At 41.8% G+C, this 19446-nt stretch overlaps 1 protein-coding gene across 2 annotated transcripts in view; it reads right to left on the minus strand.

Moving 5' to 3' along the window:
* Nucleotides 1-366: 366 nt before the first annotated feature.
* LOC118432311 (IgGFc-binding protein-like) overlaps nucleotides 367-19446 on the minus strand; it is a 39620-nt gene continuing 20540 nt past the window's right edge. The window contains exons 15-29 of one of the 2 annotated variants that reach the window (XM_035843851.1): nucleotides 19158-19292; nucleotides 18242-18390; nucleotides 15894-16171; nucleotides 14988-15187; nucleotides 14170-14344; nucleotides 13494-13732; nucleotides 12592-12729; nucleotides 11820-11968; nucleotides 11011-11294; nucleotides 10316-10518; nucleotides 9800-9953; nucleotides 4315-4422; nucleotides 2709-2937; nucleotides 1320-1522; nucleotides 367-460 (exon numbers count right to left, since the gene is read on the minus strand). In XM_035843851.1, coding sequence (XP_035699744.1) covers nucleotides 441-460; nucleotides 1320-1522; nucleotides 2709-2937; nucleotides 4315-4422; nucleotides 9800-9953; nucleotides 10316-10518; nucleotides 11011-11294; nucleotides 11820-11968; nucleotides 12592-12729; nucleotides 13494-13732; nucleotides 14170-14344; nucleotides 14988-15187; nucleotides 15894-16171; nucleotides 18242-18390; nucleotides 19158-19292 — 2664 coding nt within the window. In that variant the 3' untranslated portion in view covers nucleotides 367-440. Of the gene's footprint in view, nucleotides 461-1319; nucleotides 1523-1542; nucleotides 1692-2708; nucleotides 2938-4314; nucleotides 4423-9799; nucleotides 9954-10315; nucleotides 10519-11010; nucleotides 11295-11819; nucleotides 11969-12591; nucleotides 12730-13493; nucleotides 13733-14169; nucleotides 14345-14987; nucleotides 15188-15893; nucleotides 16172-18241; nucleotides 18391-19157; nucleotides 19293-19446 lie in introns of those variants that run through there. The other variant, XM_035843852.1, reaches the window with a different exon arrangement.

Below are 19446 nucleotides of genomic sequence, written 5' to 3' on the forward strand. Positions count from 1 at the left end.
ATCTCTGTGTGTCAAACATGGAAGTGATGAAAAGTGTATGCAAATTGCAATTAACATGTTTGCCGTCAATTCTAATTATCCTAATTCAATTAGATAACAGGTTTGATAATATGGCACCCTATCAAAGAACGTAAACTTTCTTCCCATAACCCATGAAATGATCTATACCCATTGAACTGTACATGGAAGTCACCATTAATTCTATTTATTTGACCTAACCTGAAATCTTTGAGATCCAAGCAATCTTGCAAATGACTACTAGCAGCATTGTATTGTAGTGTAACTGAAATATATGCGTTTTATTCATGGCTATATTCTTACTATCTTTTGCGATATTCTGCTTCAATGTTTCTCTGACGTGATGACGTTGATCTAACGTTTGTTGCGATGTTTCTCTGACGTCATAAGGTTGATAGGCTGACGTCACGCGCGTCATCATCTTACTTGTTCACATCGTAGTCTGTGAAACAAAAAGATGCTTGTAAGAACAGAACACATCGAATGCCAGGTTGTGGCACTTGTTTTTATATTCTATAATAAAACTTAATTAAGATCTTATATTTTCATTCGCTTTATTGTTTTTGTTCTAGTATAGTTTCACACTGTCTCTGGTAGGACACTGTTCACACTGGTAGGAATTTTTCAAAATATTTTATACGGTCAATTTTTCGTAGAAATGTTATCAATAATCACAGATCCGGATCCAGAAGAGGTACCTGGCTACCCCTAATTTGCCCAACCCATTACACAGACTGCGAGTACTGTCGACATGTCCTAGATTGTAAAATATTACTCCTCTTGGAGTAAATTTGAAATTTTGAAAACTTCAAAACAATTGATACGACCAATTTTTGAACTTGTGCAATTCCCTTAAGTCCGTATATAATGGATACAACATACAAAAGTGTGACATAACTATGTATAGTATCTATGTATATCTATTTGTGCTCATGAATTGTGATTTAGTTATGATTTTTGGCTCAAGTAATGCGTTCATCGTTGCCTTACAGTATTGCTGTAATCACTACCTTTAATCATTTGCATACCAATATCAACTGTATGGCTGATTGTCGAAAAAAATCACACTTCTTGTGAATAAGTGTCATTCCAAAACGGCGGCCATCTTGGGTTTCCGGCGTCATTCGGGGTCATTGCACCTAAACGAGGCTAGGTTGTCTCCATTGCATTTTACTTTAGTATCGGCGGGCCATCTTCAGTGGTAGTTTTGTCCCTCTAACTTGAAATGCTGCAAAATATGTGCCTGTCATGTGTAGAAAACATTGTTTTGGACATTTTGAAGTATGACACTTATTGCTCACCCGTCTGACAGATGAATGGCAGTCGGTCCCGGCAGCTCAGTATGTACCAACGGCTCAGTTTTCCCGTCCTCCACAGCGCCACACAGTCCCTCAGTTTATGGGGGCTGCTGGACCGGAACTTGTGGTAGGATCCCAGTGGGGTCCCGTCATTCCACACGAACTGACGCTCACTGTTCAGGTCATCCAGGCCGATCCAGTAGTTCCTAAAGTACACAAAACATTGAACATCTTAAACCTAATAATATCTTACGTTCTTTCTGGCAACCCTGTTCTATACGTAGATACTCAGATATTTAGGATCCCAGCCTAGTCCAGTCATTCCACACGAACTCACGCTCACTGTTCAGGTCATCTAGGCAGATCCAGTAGTTCCTAAAGTACACCAAAAAAAATCCAATATCTGAAACCTATGTGAGATATATTACGTTCTTTGTGACAATCTTGTTCTATATTTATACATTTAGGGTCCCAGCCTGGTCCAGTCATTCTACACGAACCTACACTTATTGTTCAGGTCATCCAGGCCGATCCAGTAGGTCCTAAAGTACACAAAAAATCCAAGGTCTTATACCTATGTAAAATAAATACCACGTTCTTTGTAAGAATCTTGTTCTATACTATACAGTCCTCTGATCCTTCTGAAGTTAAATTGACCCAGAGACCCAGTTAAAGTCACACATTCGAAACGGAAGTGTGACGTCAGCAAAGGTGCTTGGCAGTCTGACAATCTTGTTTTATATAATATTGTGAATTTCACGTCTGGAAATTCTGTCCAATGCGTAATCCACTTTTCATGTTACATGGCATGGTACTCACTATGCAGAGGGTAGACTCTGGCTATTTTATTTTCCTTTTTAAAGTCGACTTTATGGTGCGACATCAAGAACGAGGACAAAAAAAGAAAGCCCGATAAAACGAATAAGAAAACGTTAACAACAACAACAGCATGAGCCTTATCTCTGCTGTTAAAAGACAGCTGACAAGTAAGTACTAAGAAATCGAAGGCATTATTTATTGACATTTCAATCTGTAACTTTTAAAAATGAATCAATTTGTAACGCAGGGCAGCAAAATCCCCACGCTGGTTTTGCTACCGTACGGTCAAAGGCTGCTTAGGGAAAGAGTTGGTCATCAACCCCTCCTTGCAGGGATACACGCTTCCAGCGGTAACTGAGAACCAAAGTACTGTATATGCATTTAAATTCGCGGGGATTTAATTTCGCGGTAGCGAGAAAAGGGACATTTAACGGTGGTTTTAAGTACCACGCACTGTAGTCTCTTGCTGCCATCGAAAGATGTTCGCGATGGTTTTAAATTTTAACCGCGAATATAAAACCACCGCGAAATTTTCTGCATTTACAGAATCCGAGTATCCGATTATTTATTTACCTTTGAGTTGCACCACCGCTTGTAGTTTTCAGGTGCTCTCTAAGGAATGTCTGTATACCTTCGTCTTTTATCATAGCCAGCGTCCCGCCATAAGACTCGCACTTTTGCCGGGCGTCCCTGTAGTTGCGCCGCCGGTTTCTCCTGGAGGAGGACCAGAAGCAATAGTTCTGGTACCTGCCGAAGTTCTTGGCAGGTTTAACGCCAGGATGCAGGTCGGAGCATGACAATTCTATAGAAAGACAATAAAAGATGTTTAATTGCAAAATCATGCCCGAGGGATAATTGCATATACAATCTCAAGAACTAAGAGAAATAATTAGAGTAATACATAAAACTAGTGTCAAATCAACTACATGATACTATGGATACTATCGTCGGGTTTGACTTCTTCTTTGAAGGCAGTGGTCAATGAACTGCCCCACGTTCTGTATGATGGTGGAATTTTGTGCTTTTCGTAGAAATATAGTCTTTTGGTGATCATTTAGGTGGTAAAAGCTTGGTGAAATAGTGACAATTATTTGAAATAATGTGTTTCTTTCGGTTTTTAATAGTGGGTACACCGGCTGATGAAATGTATTTCATTTTCCACTGCATTCATTGGGCAATATGTACACAATCTCTCGTGAACAGGGAGATGTTTATAGCGGCCCCTTTCTATTTCTAACGGATGTGCATTTGTTCTTATCTTACATATGGCGGGTCTTTCATTAAACTCATTATGATATAGATAATTTTCCATTGCGTATTCGGATTTAACACTTTTGTAAAATCTTAGCTTACCGTTATCTAAGGACAGTTGATGAGAAAACGTATACATATTAGTAAGTCTCCTCTTTAACAATGCACATGTGTTCTTATTGATAATAGACAAAGAGAGAGGACATGTGAAAATGAGTATGTCGTCTTTATTTAATCTCTCTTTTTTGTGGCTAATAATGGTACTCTTTGTCGCCTATGATACACGCAATTAACACCTATTGACGACCTTATGTCTATGCTGAATGATGATGGCTTTAACGGTTGGTGTATTATCAGCGTTTTTATTAAATTTTAATGATTTTTAATAACGGAACTAAAGTTAGTTATATGTTTGAATAATCTAAGCATGGTATGCAGCACCAAATCAAAATTTGATCCTGACTGGAATGATTGTTAACCCATCAGGACCTTTTTATTTATTTTTAAACATCTAATTAATCATAACTTGAAAGTTCATTTCTGTTAGTGGAAGTCATTATTGAACTAGTCAAACTGTAATTTGCAACACGTGTTACGCTATGCAGATAGAAACGTGCAACCTATGATCCACCGCTTACTGAGTCATGTGTTCTACGTACATAACGTGACGTCACGACAGCAGTGTATTGTTCCTTCCGTGACAAAGACTGGTGCTGTTCAGTCGAAAATTTGGGTAAGTCCATTTTTTTGTGTTGAAAATTACGGTTTAACTAGTTTAATATTATCTACGTAATCATGCGAGTATCTGTCAGCTTCTTCAAAAGATAGCCTCTGCCAAGATCCTAAACAAAATTGTCCCTAAATTCCAAAGAACAGCTACTAGCTAAAACTAACACAACTTCTTCATTTATAGTAATTGCAAACTTACCTGTTTCACAGTTAACTCCTTTATAGCCAGCAGCACAATTGCAGGTGTATCCGTTGTCATTGTCGATACAAGTGGCGCCATTTTGACATGGATCAGACCTGCATTCATCTATGCCAGCAACGAGGTACAAGAATATATATTTATCAACATGTGAATGTATTTTCGAGACATTTGTCATACCATTGGACATTTTTCCTCATTGCCAAAAAGATAATTCTCCTGAAGTTGTAGGGACCTGCATTTACCGATGAACTCGTCAATTCATAACTCTTCATAACTCCTTAGAAAACTGTCGTTATAATGTTTGGTGCCTGTATTTTTTTATGTTTCTTTCTTTTTTTGGCGACGCCCCAGGGGCGAGCCTAATATTATAGTGTGCGACCGTTTGACAAGAATTCCCAGAATTTCGTAGGCATGTGAGGAATTTTTACAGGCATGCGCAGTAGTATCATCTGAGTATTCCCCAGGGAATTTATTTTGATGAGGTTTTAAGTATGTTTTTGGGGAAATGGGTATAATACGATGACAAAATCGATGTAATGAACTAGGAATATTATGCTAAGTTTTAGATTCTTTTTCGTTTCACGTATTAAGTCTGCTATGTTTTGAATTGTTAAAAATCTATTGCTTTGTTGAGTAGACGGCAACATGTAATCAAAGCAATGTTTAGTGTTAAGTTCTTTATGACCGCCTGAATGACTATACAGCACATCACATTTTTAACAAATTACCAGATATTATGTAGCAATAGAGGAGATAAGTGGGTCAGCCATATATTTTGGCTTGTATCTAGGACCGTTTGGTGTGTAGATGTCGTGTATGTATGAGGATTGTAATGTTTGGTATGAGGGTTTTTATTTCATTGTGTTTTAAGTCATGTATGGTTTGGGACTCGTGCTATTTCACGATTTTTTTCTGCTGTGATCTTCATTTGATTTTTTCTGCAGTGATATGGTCGCACAGACCAAACCATCACGATCAGGGCTTGCGCTAGTCAGTCGATTCACTCTGTAACCTTAGGGTTGTCATGACGACGTTTACCTGTGTGCACAGAGAGGGAGAAAGGAAAGATATGAATACGTTGATTCCGCAATAAGTGATAGAAACTAAGAAACTTTTGTTTGTCTTGATCGGTAGAAATTAGATTATTCTGTCGGTTACAACACACAACAATTCATCTGTGGATGCTAACGTGTCATCACTTTGACCGATAAAGACTATATCTCTCATAACCAGAGGTAATCTCCAGCCAGATCCACGGTGGCGTAATATATAGCATCAAAGTACTGGTGCTCACTTGACTCCCTTTGGCCGGCTATACTCCTTGGCCAGCTTTGATACTATCTTATGGCACCGTAGGATCTGCTTGGAGATTAAACCAGAGGAAACAAAAACCTTGGTATCTTAAACTTTGTCGGAGCCCGAGTGTCGAAACGTAAAAGAAGTAAAATAAACACAATACACCGCCGATCCGAGCACAATTGTAACATAATGATTATTATAGGATTCTGACACATATGGGCTCCATATGGAAGCCTCCGAATTCCATGACGCAGTGGCATTTGTCTGCTGACGAGTACTCTAGAGACTTGAGAATTCTGAGAAAGACTGTCTTGTGCTCTCTTGAGACCGTCGAGAGGGGCGGCTCGCTTAGAGAGTAACATGATCAATGGGCACGTGGTTTCAATAGTCTGTCCCCGTTGGTTACATAAACAGTAGTGATGTTAGGACCGGTCCGAACAGATGAACTAGAGAAGAGAGAGGAGTACTAATCGACTCTGTGCGATTAAAGATCGTTCCGGCCACGACAACATTGCATCTGTTCTCACTCTCTTGCCGGAGATCCTCTCCTCTATCTACGTAACGACCAGCCCCGACTATACTGAGTATACTCCTTTACACAACAAATACGGACACAACAATCTCTCTTTTTCGGCTTGGCTTTGCGATAACAAAGACACAACAATACATAATGTGGAAACTAACGTTTCAGCACAAACGACTGCAATATGCAGTGCACGGGGACTTCGGGTGGCTCCAGCCTAAAGTAAACCAGAATACCGAATCTTTTACCTATCAAACAACTAATGTCCCGGAACCACAGGAAACGGCAGGAACCCCTCTGCCCGTCGGGAAGAGGCTTGTCTTGTCAACAGAGGCCTCCCGGCTGGATGCTCCCGCGACGACGACTCCTTCGACGTCGGGCCGTCGGGACGTCGGGCCGTCGTTGTCTGCCGAGTCGTGCTGTGGAATCACGCCTGTAGAGGTTGGGGTCGGACAGGACAACGCATAGCAACCACTGACGCACAAAACACCGGCCTCCTAACCTCGACACCTCACCTACGCCTCAACTAATCTCCTTCGCCTTCACCTCTACCTCTCGACATTAATAATCCTCAACCCATAAACACAAAGACATTCCGACAACTACACGTGACGAAACGCCGGACACACATGACCTGCCCTGGAAACATCATACGAGATTTAAAATAACGAACTACACATTACTATCGTACCCCGGGGAGTAAAGCCCATATGTCCTATCCCCTGCCGGCCTTCATGTGCCCGGATTTTCCCGCCATCCGGTAGAATCCGCCGAAGTATGGCTTTCCTGGACACACTACAGCTTCAGCCCCTTCCTCCACACTATCAGACCCGCCCGCTTTCAAAATAAGTTCCACTGTTCGCTAACCCACATGTATATCTATATCAATCAAAACAGCTCTATCTCTTACATCTAAACTGACCCATCTGGTGACGCCCCCACTGACTTCCGCCACGTCCACATAATACTCGCCGCTCAGAGCGTGACCGAAGGTTTGTCACAGAATTATTTCTTCACTGTCCTATATAGAAAAATTACCTAGCTAAAGCTACTCTACTCTAATACATAACTGCTGAAAGCAGATAAAATTCTCTCTACTCCCCCCTGACCCAGATTTGGTCGGGAAACGTTGGACCCCACTGAACTCCTGGCCGCTCACAATCACAAACTCCCGACCACTCATCTGAGTCAAAGTCGCAAATCTAACTAAGTCGCCAACAAAATCTGAAACTACGACAACAAAGCAAAATGAACTAAATAACAACAGGAACAAGGCCGGTGTGCACGATGCGCTAATGATATTACGCGAGCCCACCAACCTTTCCTTCTCTGTCTCTCTCCCCGGGCCCGCTCTTGCCTCGGTCACTACTCCGCCCGCCGCGTGGCCGTCCGACCATGCCCCAATCACTGCCGCTCCCCAGTACTACAGGCCGTTATTGCCGCAGGCACTCCGGGCCGACGCTGTCTCAGTCTCAGAGTCGGAATCGGCCTGCATCTCTCGGACGCCTCCCCTCCCGCTCGCCCCTGTAACCGACACTTGGTCGTCGCCTCGCCCCTTGCTGGTCAACCCCGCGGGCTCGGTACTCCAGACCGGCGTCTCTCTCAGTGTCGAAGTCGGCCTGCGTCTCAGAACGCCTCCTTGTCACCCTCGTTTGCCTCTGTCCCGTCCGCTGAACTTGACTCACCCCAGCCGTACTACCATATGTCACAGTGGCCAGGTAGTTAGTCAAGGATCAGGAAAGAGGCATGGTGGTTGCGGAGATGAAAGACTTTATTCAGAGATCTAGTGCACATGTCTTCCCCTGCCGGTATCGCTAGGTCGAATCCCCCCTCCCTTGCCACGTCTGTCTTACCCATCCCCTCTCCATCTGGTCCCACTTAGTCCCAACTCCAGGGGTTGGTGATCACGATGTCACTTGACACCACCACAAACGGGTCTAATATTTCGTAAAAATGGGACACATTTATTTCATTCTGCAACCTAAAAAGCAAAAAAACAACCATGGCGAATCAGAACCTTTCTTAAGTACTACGTTTTAACTGCTACATTGGTTCCTTTTATTGAAGAAGCGTAAAAGAATGAATTCTTGGATCGTCTTTCTTGAGGTGTGCTTCAACGGTCGGCCGTATGATTTCCACCCATCCTGATATTATCTAGTGTTATAACAATAACGAGTTCAGCTTGTCATTAATCAGTTTAAAGGCGTATGACGGAATCATCCGGGACCTACGTAGGGTGTTGCGATCCATATGTTCGAAGACATCGGCGAAAATACCCGCAACTTGCCCTGGACAATCCGTCCCAAACTAGGCATCTTATCCACTATCTAGTGAATAATATCTTCTGCCGGATAGCTTAGTTCATTTTTGTAGTTAAGTCATGAAAATGACTGATGACAACTAGGATTGATCAAGCAAATATAAAGAAAAGTTGAGATTTTTACAATAATCCGACGCGCGAGGCATAGCAACACGGCTCACAGAACGATATGGACGGTGACTACTACTAAATCAACTTAGGAACAGTGTGACAGCAGCTCGTTATGGTAAAGCAAAGATAACATCTAGCTGATCAGCGATTAAGTGGGAACAGGCAGTAGGTCTAGTAGATAACAGTGGGGACAGCCTGGTTCCACATGGAGGAGGGTTTGGCGGGCGTCAGGGCAAGGCCCACCCAGCCAGGTTTGGCGGCCCCGGCCCCAGGAGGGATGGACCGAAGAGGCGATGCTTCGATTGCAATGAACCAGGCCACGCAGATCTCTCGGATAAAGCCGGTAAAAGTGTTGTAATATACATAAAACAGCTATCATATGTCACTGTGTGCAATTCAGGGTATGACATTGATCAAAACGGGATGAGTGATACTTCAGACATCGATATGCCAAAACTGGCCAAAAGCAACCAGTCAGTAATATGATATCGCCGATAATCCGGGAGCTACACGGAAGACCGTATCCTCTAGTACCGCCTATATTTATAATATCGACCCAGGTTTACGGATATATCTGATTGGCAAATGAGGACTTCATTTGTATAACAATGAGAAACATTTCTGGTCACTCGTCACAAGAGATCTCCTTTCCTGTTAACAGCAATGCCCTATAAACATCCATCGCTTGAAGCAATCTTCATGCATACAGCCAGGTGAAAGAATAGAACACAAAAACAACACACTTACAACAACAATCATTATACTTAATACTTATAAACAATAAAACCGTCGCCATGGCAATAGTTTTAATTGCCACACTTTTTTGTTTTGAGTTTGTTTGTTTTGTACCAATTTACATCTTTAGAATGCTGGTAACATATGGATATTAGCTATCCCAGCAATTACAAACAAAATATTAGCTGTTACAAAACATATCAACGAAATATTAGCTGATACAATAAATATAAAGTAGTCCTTTTTGGCAACGCCTCATAGACGAGCCTTATGAGATGATATTTTGTGCGTGTAGCTTCGCGAAAGGCAAGTTACTTAGAGGGAAACATTCTACGTTTTCTTCGTAAATTGTTGCCATTCTAAATCATGTGTTGAGTCAATCCGCTATATTATCAAGCTCACTCTGTCGAATTTAAATCGGAGCCATAAGCACCTTTTTCTCCAAATGCATCACTATAACGCTAAGAACGAATCAAAAACAATGTCTTGCTTACCAGCACAGGGGCCCTCCACACAGTGACATCCCCAGACATCATCCCTCAGTATCCACTGGTAGCCTTCATCTTCATCGCACGCCACACACGTGATGACATTCCCAGCTTCGCAGACACAGTTCTGTCCGTCCTCCTCTGTCCAACGTTCTCCAAGCTAGAGGAAGCAAGATTGTTAATACGTATCAGAAACGTAACTTTATGTATAAATTTTGGTAGTAATACTAATATTGACTACTGCATGTACGTAAGTGTTTGTATGAAGTCCATAAAGAATAGTGGTGAAAGATTTTGTTTTCCCCGAAGTCGATATCGGCCCCCGTTCCGATTCAGTGAGAGTTGGTGTCGTTCTGCAGAGCAATCATTTCTTCAAGACTTGGTATAAAAAAGGAGACGTAGTGCGATATTTGCCAACTTTAAGGGGTTGAAGGGTTGTGGTGTTAGGAAAAGGGTAAAGCATTGCTCACACAATCGACAACCTCATCAAAAGGATCAAGCTCGATAAACGTATATACTGACCATGTAGTAACGCCCTCCATCGTCGGTGCAGCCACACTGCTCTTCTGGAACACACTCCTGTCCACTAAGGATGAAGCCAGGATCACATCCACAACCTTCCACACAACCGCGGGGACAATGGTCTTCTGAGTTGGGGTTCGCGCAGGTCGCAGGGCAGTAACTGGTGCATGTAGAGTACGCACTGTTCACTGCACAAACTCCAGCTGTTCAGGACGAAAAAAAAGATTTTCTGGTTAAATCAATGAATGAAATGAGCTGCTTGTAAGTAACTGACATTAAAGACCAGTGCTGGACGTTTTTATTTCTGCAACTAAACAATTAGCTTTACAGTTTGGGTTTTAAGTTCAGTTAAGTAATTACAAATGAATTAATAATTAAAACAATTTCCTGTGAATGACTTTATCAGAATCAAAAACAATAGCACTTTTATGCTCCTGAGTTAGCCAATCACCTGGAAAACGTTCAACGAGCAATAAAATAAATTAGGAAACAGAAAAGGATCTAGGAGAACGGTAACTCGAAGCTTCGAGGTTGGAAGCAAGGAAGACTAAAAAGATGGGAATCGGTCACGACGTAAATATTGCCAGAACCAAGTGTGCAAATAAATGTTATGGGGACCATAGGGCAAGATGGAGAATAGTGAATGTTGTGCAATACAAACTTATGTACATGGAAAGAGACAAAAGGAAACTTACGACATCGCCCTTCTGTCCGCCAGGAAAACGGCGCCACACCAGCTGCCCGACAGGCGGCAGCGTACGCCTCCAGATTCTGACACAGTCCCACGGCGTCTCCGCTCAACGCGCACATGTCAAACACGCAGCTGGTGAAGAAACGTTCAGGATCCACGGTACCGTGGCAGACACCAAAGGGGCCGGCAGTATTTGTAAGCAGTCCACAATTGTCAGCCGACTCGGCAGCTGCTTGGACGGCGTCGTTACAAGGGGGAGGCGGGGTTGGTTGAGGACCTCCTGGACAACTGAAGGAGACAAATTCAATTCATGGTTTTATGTCCCAAATATTCTGATATAAGCAATTCTTTATACAAAAGGCTATCATTTTATACACAAGGATTTATCTCAATGGACCTGAAGTGCAAATACAAATACACAATGACATGTCACAATCCCTACGTGGCAGATATAGGAAATATATCAAAGAAGGTTTAGACATTAGAAATTCCTCAATTAATTGTAAAAACCTCCAATTATTGTAAGAATTTTATTCCATACAACAACTTCTGTATTAGTTACATAAGCCTTAAGTTAAGCTATATAACTGTAGTTATGTAGATGTTATACTTTGTACCTTGTACAATTGTTGTGCAATAAAGCTATAAACATCGATACAAAATGGCAAAACAATAGAACTATTGCTGAAGCCATGTTTCTAAGAAATACTGAAAAGGTACAAAGTATAGCATACTTTTAGTAAACGACATGATTTCTTATCAGTCAGTCATTCACGCCATGTTATCTTATAAATTACTGCGAAGAGAACATACGTGTCAGAGTTGGTGAGCCAACTGTCTCCGAAGGTGTTCCAGTCTCCAACAACGGTTCCGTCTGGTGTCATGTAGTCATCGCTTGTGTCTCCGTTATAGTTTCCGCACAGACCACACATCTGTCCCGAGTAGTCACCAGGAACCTCAACCTACAAGGTGTGAATATGTCAGGTGAGATATGCTTTGTAGCAATTAAATCTACTAATGAAGTGGATCGCGTGGCGCATTCGGCAGCGCGTTGAGCTCAGGCTCAAAAGGGCCCGAGTTCGAAGCCTGGCGTGTCACCAATCGCATGCCCTTGGGAAAGGCCTTTAAAGGACTTTCCTCATTTCAGTCAAGTGAAAATGATACCATTCACACGGACTACAGGAAGAATAGCGACGTATAACTCAGTAATGGATATCCTTGTCTATCTGTCGGGTTGCATATCCACTTTTTACTCGCTCTAGATTTTGACATTACTGACATTGCACAAAGGCAACACAAAGGGCATCTCGAATGCAATGCTGGTGTTGGTGCCATTCAACATACATAGATTATAGAGTAGAATATCTAATAGATATACTATATTAGAATAAATCGGTAGTTTGTAAGATGACAAAAATCCACAAATGCATACGATACACAAAAGTAGCACAATCTAACTTTTCTTGAAACACATTTAAGCTAAAGAAAACCACTTACAATTCATGCCAGTTATTACCACTTGCTGAAGCAAATCCATCTGTTGGAATACTAATTCATAACTTTATCCATGGTCAACTTCGCTTACCTGGACTTCGTGAGAACCATCGTAGAGAACTTCAACGCTGAAGTTTGACAGGAAAACCCGGACAAACCGCCCACTCAGGCTGACTTCGACCGTACCACCTGCCAGGCTGAAGGGGAGGGTGTGTGGCACTCCACCAACCTTGTTGATGAAAGAAATACATATCTCAGTTTTATGAACAACGTAATCAGCTATAGGGTTTTGACATTTTGTTCCTTTATAGTATTTGGCATTGCTATAATGTAATTCAGGTAAAACAAACTGACAGATATTATAGTAGAATACATCGTAACTAGACAACGTCTCAAACGGTAAGAAGAGATAAACTAATGATATAAATAAATATCGTTTTTTTCTTAGTCTGCTATTCCACCGAATATGCTGTATTGTCAATCAAAAGTTCAAAAATTTTACTGTATGTTTTATTTTCTGCTTATATTTAGCTGTGGTCTGAACGTCGTTTTTTTTTCACTACAATACAGGCAACACCTTTAGCAGGGGTGCCTAAGCATTTATACGAACCCTATGAGATCCGTACGGACATAATGTGATACGCAATAATCACTACTTGAAAACGCACGAACCTTATGAAAATCAAAGAATTACTATCCAAAAACGTACGAACCTTATGTGATTCGCACGAATCACTATGTGACACACACGAACCTTATGCGATTTGCACGAACCTTATGCGAAACCTGCCGACAACCGCAGGATCATGTGACATTACGTTATTCGCATAAGGTTCGTGCAAATCACATACGTACGTTTCGTACGTCTTTGCATAATGATTCGTGTGACTTTATAAGGTTCTTGTGTTTTCGCAAAGTGTTTCGTGTGTATCACATAATTATCGTACAAATTTCATAGTGTAATAGCAATAGAAGATCTGGGCCGTTACTCACAGTGACAGCCTTTCCTTGGTGAATCCCCACCACGAATCCGTGCGCCTCCACGAATACCTCACGCACGACAGAAATACCCGCACCCGGCCAGATCGGGACGTTCTGTGCCATCACGGTAAAGTCGCTGCTGTTGCCGCAGTCCTTAGCTAGGATGTACCTGCACGGTCCTTGGAAGTGGTGAGCCCCTCCGTCAAACGGGTAGTAGTGAGGATCGCCTGATGCACTGCAGCGTGCCACGACTGTGATATGATATGAAATCAAGAAATCAAAAGAAAGTGATCATCCATAACGAAATCCCATCTTGGACAAAGGTCACGAATTGACGCTTGAGTAGAAGGTCTCCAACGAGTCCAGTATTGATTTTGAAAACAGAAGATTTTTTTATGTTGGCATTTTGGAGCTGTAGTCTACATGTAAGGGTTGTAGGTTTCCTATTATGTAGAAAAAAGACTTTTAGGCCTGTTTCGGGTGTCTGGAACACTAAAAAAAAAACGGATGTCCAATGGGGGTCAAATGTCACCATAGTGCGTTTTCCTGCGGTTAACGTAAGTTCCAGCGGTCAGAATCTTGCCAAAAGTTAAAGATGGACATTTTATTCTTTCTGGAAAATTATACAACTAGACAGTAGACATTTTTTACAAGGCCACTGTTATATATACATGTTCTTATTTATTACCAGGTTCACAGCTTGTTCCGTCGCCGTTGTATCCATAGTTACAGTGACATCCCTCCCTTCCGTCCTGAACCCCGCACCAAGCGTTGACGTCACACTGGACCTCCCTGCACTCTATATTGTCGGTGCTGACACAGGTGCAGATACGGTCACAGCCAACTCCCCATGTCTCACCAATCTATGAGACATTGTTTAGGTCCTTAATTACTGTCATTGTTCACATGGCATTGCCGAAAAATACAAACTACATAATCTAGTCGGTAATTTTCCCCTACTTTGTACATCGCACCAAACTAAAAAAAAACTCTCTGCTAAGGCTTAGGTCACAATTCCAAACTGTGGCCCAGTCGGGCTGTTTTAAGAAACAAAAATTAAAATGTATACCTAGAAATATACTTATATTACGCCAATGAATCGTTTTGGCCATTTTGTGTGTTTTGATGTATTTTATATCATTCCTTTTAGGTCCCGAAAGCTGTCCGGTCGGGCCCCGCTTTAGAAATGTTACCTAAGCTTAACACGACCTGCATGTACCTTCCATATGGTCGGAAACTTCATCATCCATTGTATATAGAAAATAAACTAAAGCTAGAAACAACCGGTCTAGGAATGCAGTAGCGCTAGTTGACGACATTTATTTCACTCTTTGATTATCTCTTTGCTGCATACTAAACTTTACATCGTTGTTATCATCATTGTATTGCCAAGTAAACTTTCCATCGGCCATTAGTTATAACTTTGTAATTATTGAGATCACTATTGGCGATTGTGATAACCAAAATAACATTTTTTCTTTCTTTTGAAAGAGAGAATCTATTTACCTCAAAGTATCTCCCACCCTGGTTACACCCGCAGTGATTGGCCGGAACACACGCCTCCCCACTCCTGATGTACCCCGGCAGGCACGCACAACCCTCTACACAGAACCGGGTACACCTGTCGGGAGCCGCTGGGTCGGAGCAGGTGGCTGGACAGGCGCTGATACAGGGGGAGTACCGGCTGTGGGACGGGCAGCTCAGAGCTGGAGGAGAGTGTATGTTGAGAAGGCTTGTATTAGCTGGCTGCACAACAATATGTATCATTATGATAATACATTACAGAGGATAAATATCAACAGGGACGCCTAAGCATTTGCACGAACCCTATGAGATTCGTACAAGAATTATGTGATACGCACGAATCACTATGCGAAAACGCACGAACCTTATGCGATTTGCAAGAACCTTACGTGAATGACGTGATGTCACGTGACCCGGCGACGGTAGGCCGGTTTCGCATACGTTTCGTGCGAATCGCGTAAGGTTCGTACGTTTTCGCATAATGATTCGTGTGCTTTACGTAAGGTTCATTGGTTTTCTCATAGTGATTCGTGCGTGTCGTACGAATCTCAAAGGTTTCGTGCAAATGCTTATGCACCCCTGATTAAGCACATGTCACAATTCAAGCAAACTCCGATTTAATTTCAGATTGGCGACCGTACTTTTTGCTGAAAATCTGCCCCGTCAAAAATTAGACTGGGTTCGGTGTTTCATTTCGGAAAATTTGACTTATTTTTTTGCCATAAGCCCAGGCCTAAGAGTCGGCTTTCTTTGGTCGCAAAATGCCCATTTGGAGCTCCCTGGCGTGTCGGACGAGCTCAGGTCTTAAGTTGTGACGGAGCCTTTACTAAAACGTCAGGATAGAATTCGCGTAATTTGATAAAGTTAGCGAAGCTTGCGTTTGCTTACGGCAGCGCTCAGCAGTTCTCCAGACCATTGGTGATAACCCTGCTGCTCTGCAGTCCAAGGCGTACGCCTCCAGGTTCTCACACAGTCCCCTCGCGCCCTGCCACCCGCACATGTCGAACACACAGTCGTTGAAGTATCGTGTCGGGCTGACGGCACTACGGCAGGATCTAAACGGTCCGTCTGTAAGGGTCAGGAGGCCACACGCTGTTGGACCTTCTATGGTTGCCCGGATGTCGTCACAGCTGGGCGGCGGGGGAGGGGTTGGCCCTATGGGACAGCTAGGTAAAAAAATAACGATTAACCGTCAGAAATCTATTTATAAAACAGGAATACCGTAGCTCTGAGCACAGGCAACATCATCATATTGAGGTGAGACTGCGTGTTTGGCTCGGGATAGAGAGGTCTCGAGTTCGAATTCTGCCTAATCACCGAACTTGTACCCTTGGGAATGGCACTTTAGAAGACTTTACTAACTTTACTCAGGTGAAAATGAGTACCGAGCTTCGGCAAAATAGGGATACCATAGATCTAGCTACAGGCAACATACGCGTTACTACATGCCAATTATAACTGTCTTGTACAGCACATTCCAGATCACACCTACCTTAACCCTATTCAGACCGGGGGGGGGGGGGGGGGGGCTTTTGAGGCCCGCGCCAACTTCGATGTCCTATAACGCCAGAACGGCTAACGCTAAAGCCACCAAATTTGGTGAGTTTTCCTAAAATATTGTTGGCAACAATTTCACGAAGTTTGAGAAATCTTCCATTTTTTCGTGTTGCCATGGCAACCGTTTGTTGACAGGCTGTTTTGCCAAAAATCACTATTTTTGGTTCTAACAATGTATTTTTCACATATATTTGCTATATTACTGCTATTTTGTTACATAAATAAAATCTTATATTATTTAGCATATCTTTCATAATTATATATGCATAAATTATGCTAATTTGATGACGTCATCAGCCAAAAATCCAAGATGGCGGACCGAATGGCCAGCTCAAGAATAACAAGCTAATTACCCCTTAAAATTTGTAACTACCTGGTATTTTTTCATCAAAAACCATCTAAATAAATGAATTGAGTCTATTTCCATTGACCTTTATGATTATTCGTTGCAAAAAAAGTATTTTTAGAAATTCAAGGTGGCGGATATAATATCATTGATATTGCTATTGGCAACTCAAGTCGTAATAAACATTATTATTCTGTTATCTGCACTTGTTGTTACATTTTTTTAGAATATCTTGAAGTTTTCTGAGAATACCCTTTTTTCATGGGTCCGGCCAATATAATCAAATTGATGACGTCATAATTACGTCATCTTACGTCAACGTAACGTCAAACGTCACATACCTGCCAGATATTTTGTCGATATTATGTCCTGAAAATTTGGTGGCCCCACGGCACGTCGTTTTAGAGTTATAGGACTTCAAATGGAGGGCCTCAAAAGCCCCCCCCCCCCCGGTCCAGGGATGACCAAAAAAGCTCGGTCTGAATAGGGTTAAGGCAAGTCACATACTAATCGTCATACGAACATACGATATTCGTACGAAAACAAGATGTGGGGTCTTCATATACAATTCAATCTACAACTGGATAAAAAGACTATACTAACATGATTTACATTTGAGTGACTTTTGCATATGTCCGTATTAGTGGTTCAACCATTTTTTTCTACTTAGCTGTACTTGTATTGAATTGTTCTGCCAGTCTATTCGAGTGACGCTGAAGAAGAGTGATAGATGTCACTCGAAACGTCCGGAAGTAAATATCCGTTTTTTTATCCAGTTGTAACGATTGAATTGTATTTGAATATTGTTTACCTGTATGTCTAACCTTTATGAACGTCAGATATGGGGTCGTTCTTGGAATAGTCGTACACATGTCGTATAAAATTATACAAAAAAACAAAATCAGTCGATGACGAAGGTGAACGCGACACATATGCCAACCAGCCTGACAGCATCATTTGTTTCAACTTTTAGAAACGCCATGTATATTAAACACTCAGCACTTGAATGAAAGGAACTGATGTACATTTTATCGTGGAAGATAAAGTAAGGTTCTTTAGACACAACCAAGGAGTACTTACTTCCAACGTTTCGATATCTATCAGACAACATCATCAGGGTAGAATGACTGGAAACTACCTGATGTTGGTGTCTGATAGACATCGAAACGTTGAAAGCAAGTACTCCTTGGTTGTGCCTAAATAACCTTACTACTAGTACATGAATAATTGCCAACCTGATGAAGTTATTTACGGATATAGTGGAAGATGTATTGATACATTGCCGTTAGTAGACAGGTGAATAGATTAGTATGTGAGTTTGAGAGATGCTGACCTTGATGAGTCAGTTAACCAGCTGTCCCCGAACTCAGTCCAGTCTGAGGCAGTCGTGTTGTATGACGTCAGGAAGTCATCATTAGGGTCACCATTCAGGTTACCGCAGAGGCCGCACACCACTCCAGAATACTCCCCAGGTACGAACACCTGTGAAGAATAATAATGATTTCAGGAAAATTTGATGCAAATATTTGCTATAACATCAATAGACAGAAAGGGACACAGGCGTCTCACTCAGAACAGGGGAAGGTAAGTATTATATACTTTCTAGAGACTAAGAATTTGTAAGACATTAGTAAAAAGTAACAATGATAGTAGAATGAAGCTTTTTCTTAATTTGTATTGCTGCATCCCAAATCCGATTCCAACGCAGCATTGGGAGAGAGTGATGATGATGACAAATAATGATGATGATAGCGATAGTAATGGTGGTGGTGATAATGATGATAATGATGATGTTAATGATGATGTTGATGATGAGGGTGATGATGATGACGATGATGATGATGGTGATGATGGTGACGTTGACGATGATGATGATGTGGATAATGATGTGGATGATGATGTGGATGATGATGTGGATGATGATGCGGATGATGATTGTTTAGGTGATAATGATAAGAAGATGATGATGATGGTGGTGGCCATGGTAAAGGTGATGATGTTATGATGAGTACAATAATGTCGATGATAATGATGTTAACGTTAATGATAATGATGATGATGATGTTGACGAGGGGGAGGATAGTAATGGTGATATAAAACAAACCTGTACTTTCATTCTTGTGATATTTTGACTCCAGTCCATGAATGTTAACATTTGCTACCAAGCGTGACCGAAAATAAAGATAAGGTCAATGGATATAAACAGCATTAATGTGTTCAGAGTATACGCAATATAATACTATTCTTACTTTTGCATAGTGATACCCATCAAAAGACGCCTCTAGTCCAAAATCCGTTTGCACCACAAGAAAGCCTCCGGACAGGAAGATCTGAACCTCCCCCATACCCAGAGTCACAGGCGGGGTGTAGGAAACGCCATCAACCTGTAAAGAGTTGGACCAATAAGAAACAAAGTTACAAATCATTAGTCCATTACACAATGTGAACGTGGTGTGATATTTGAAGGTTTTGTAGAATTTGCCAAAATAAAATCGTCTTAGGTAATACTTTTCAGATACTATGAGAGTATCAAGGTCT

The sequence above is a fragment of the Branchiostoma floridae genome, chromosome 15 (genome assembly GCF_000003815.2).
Source record: "Branchiostoma floridae strain S238N-H82 chromosome 15, Bfl_VNyyK, whole genome shotgun sequence".
NCBI lineage: Eukaryota > Metazoa > Chordata > Leptocardii > Amphioxiformes > Branchiostomatidae > Branchiostoma > Branchiostoma floridae.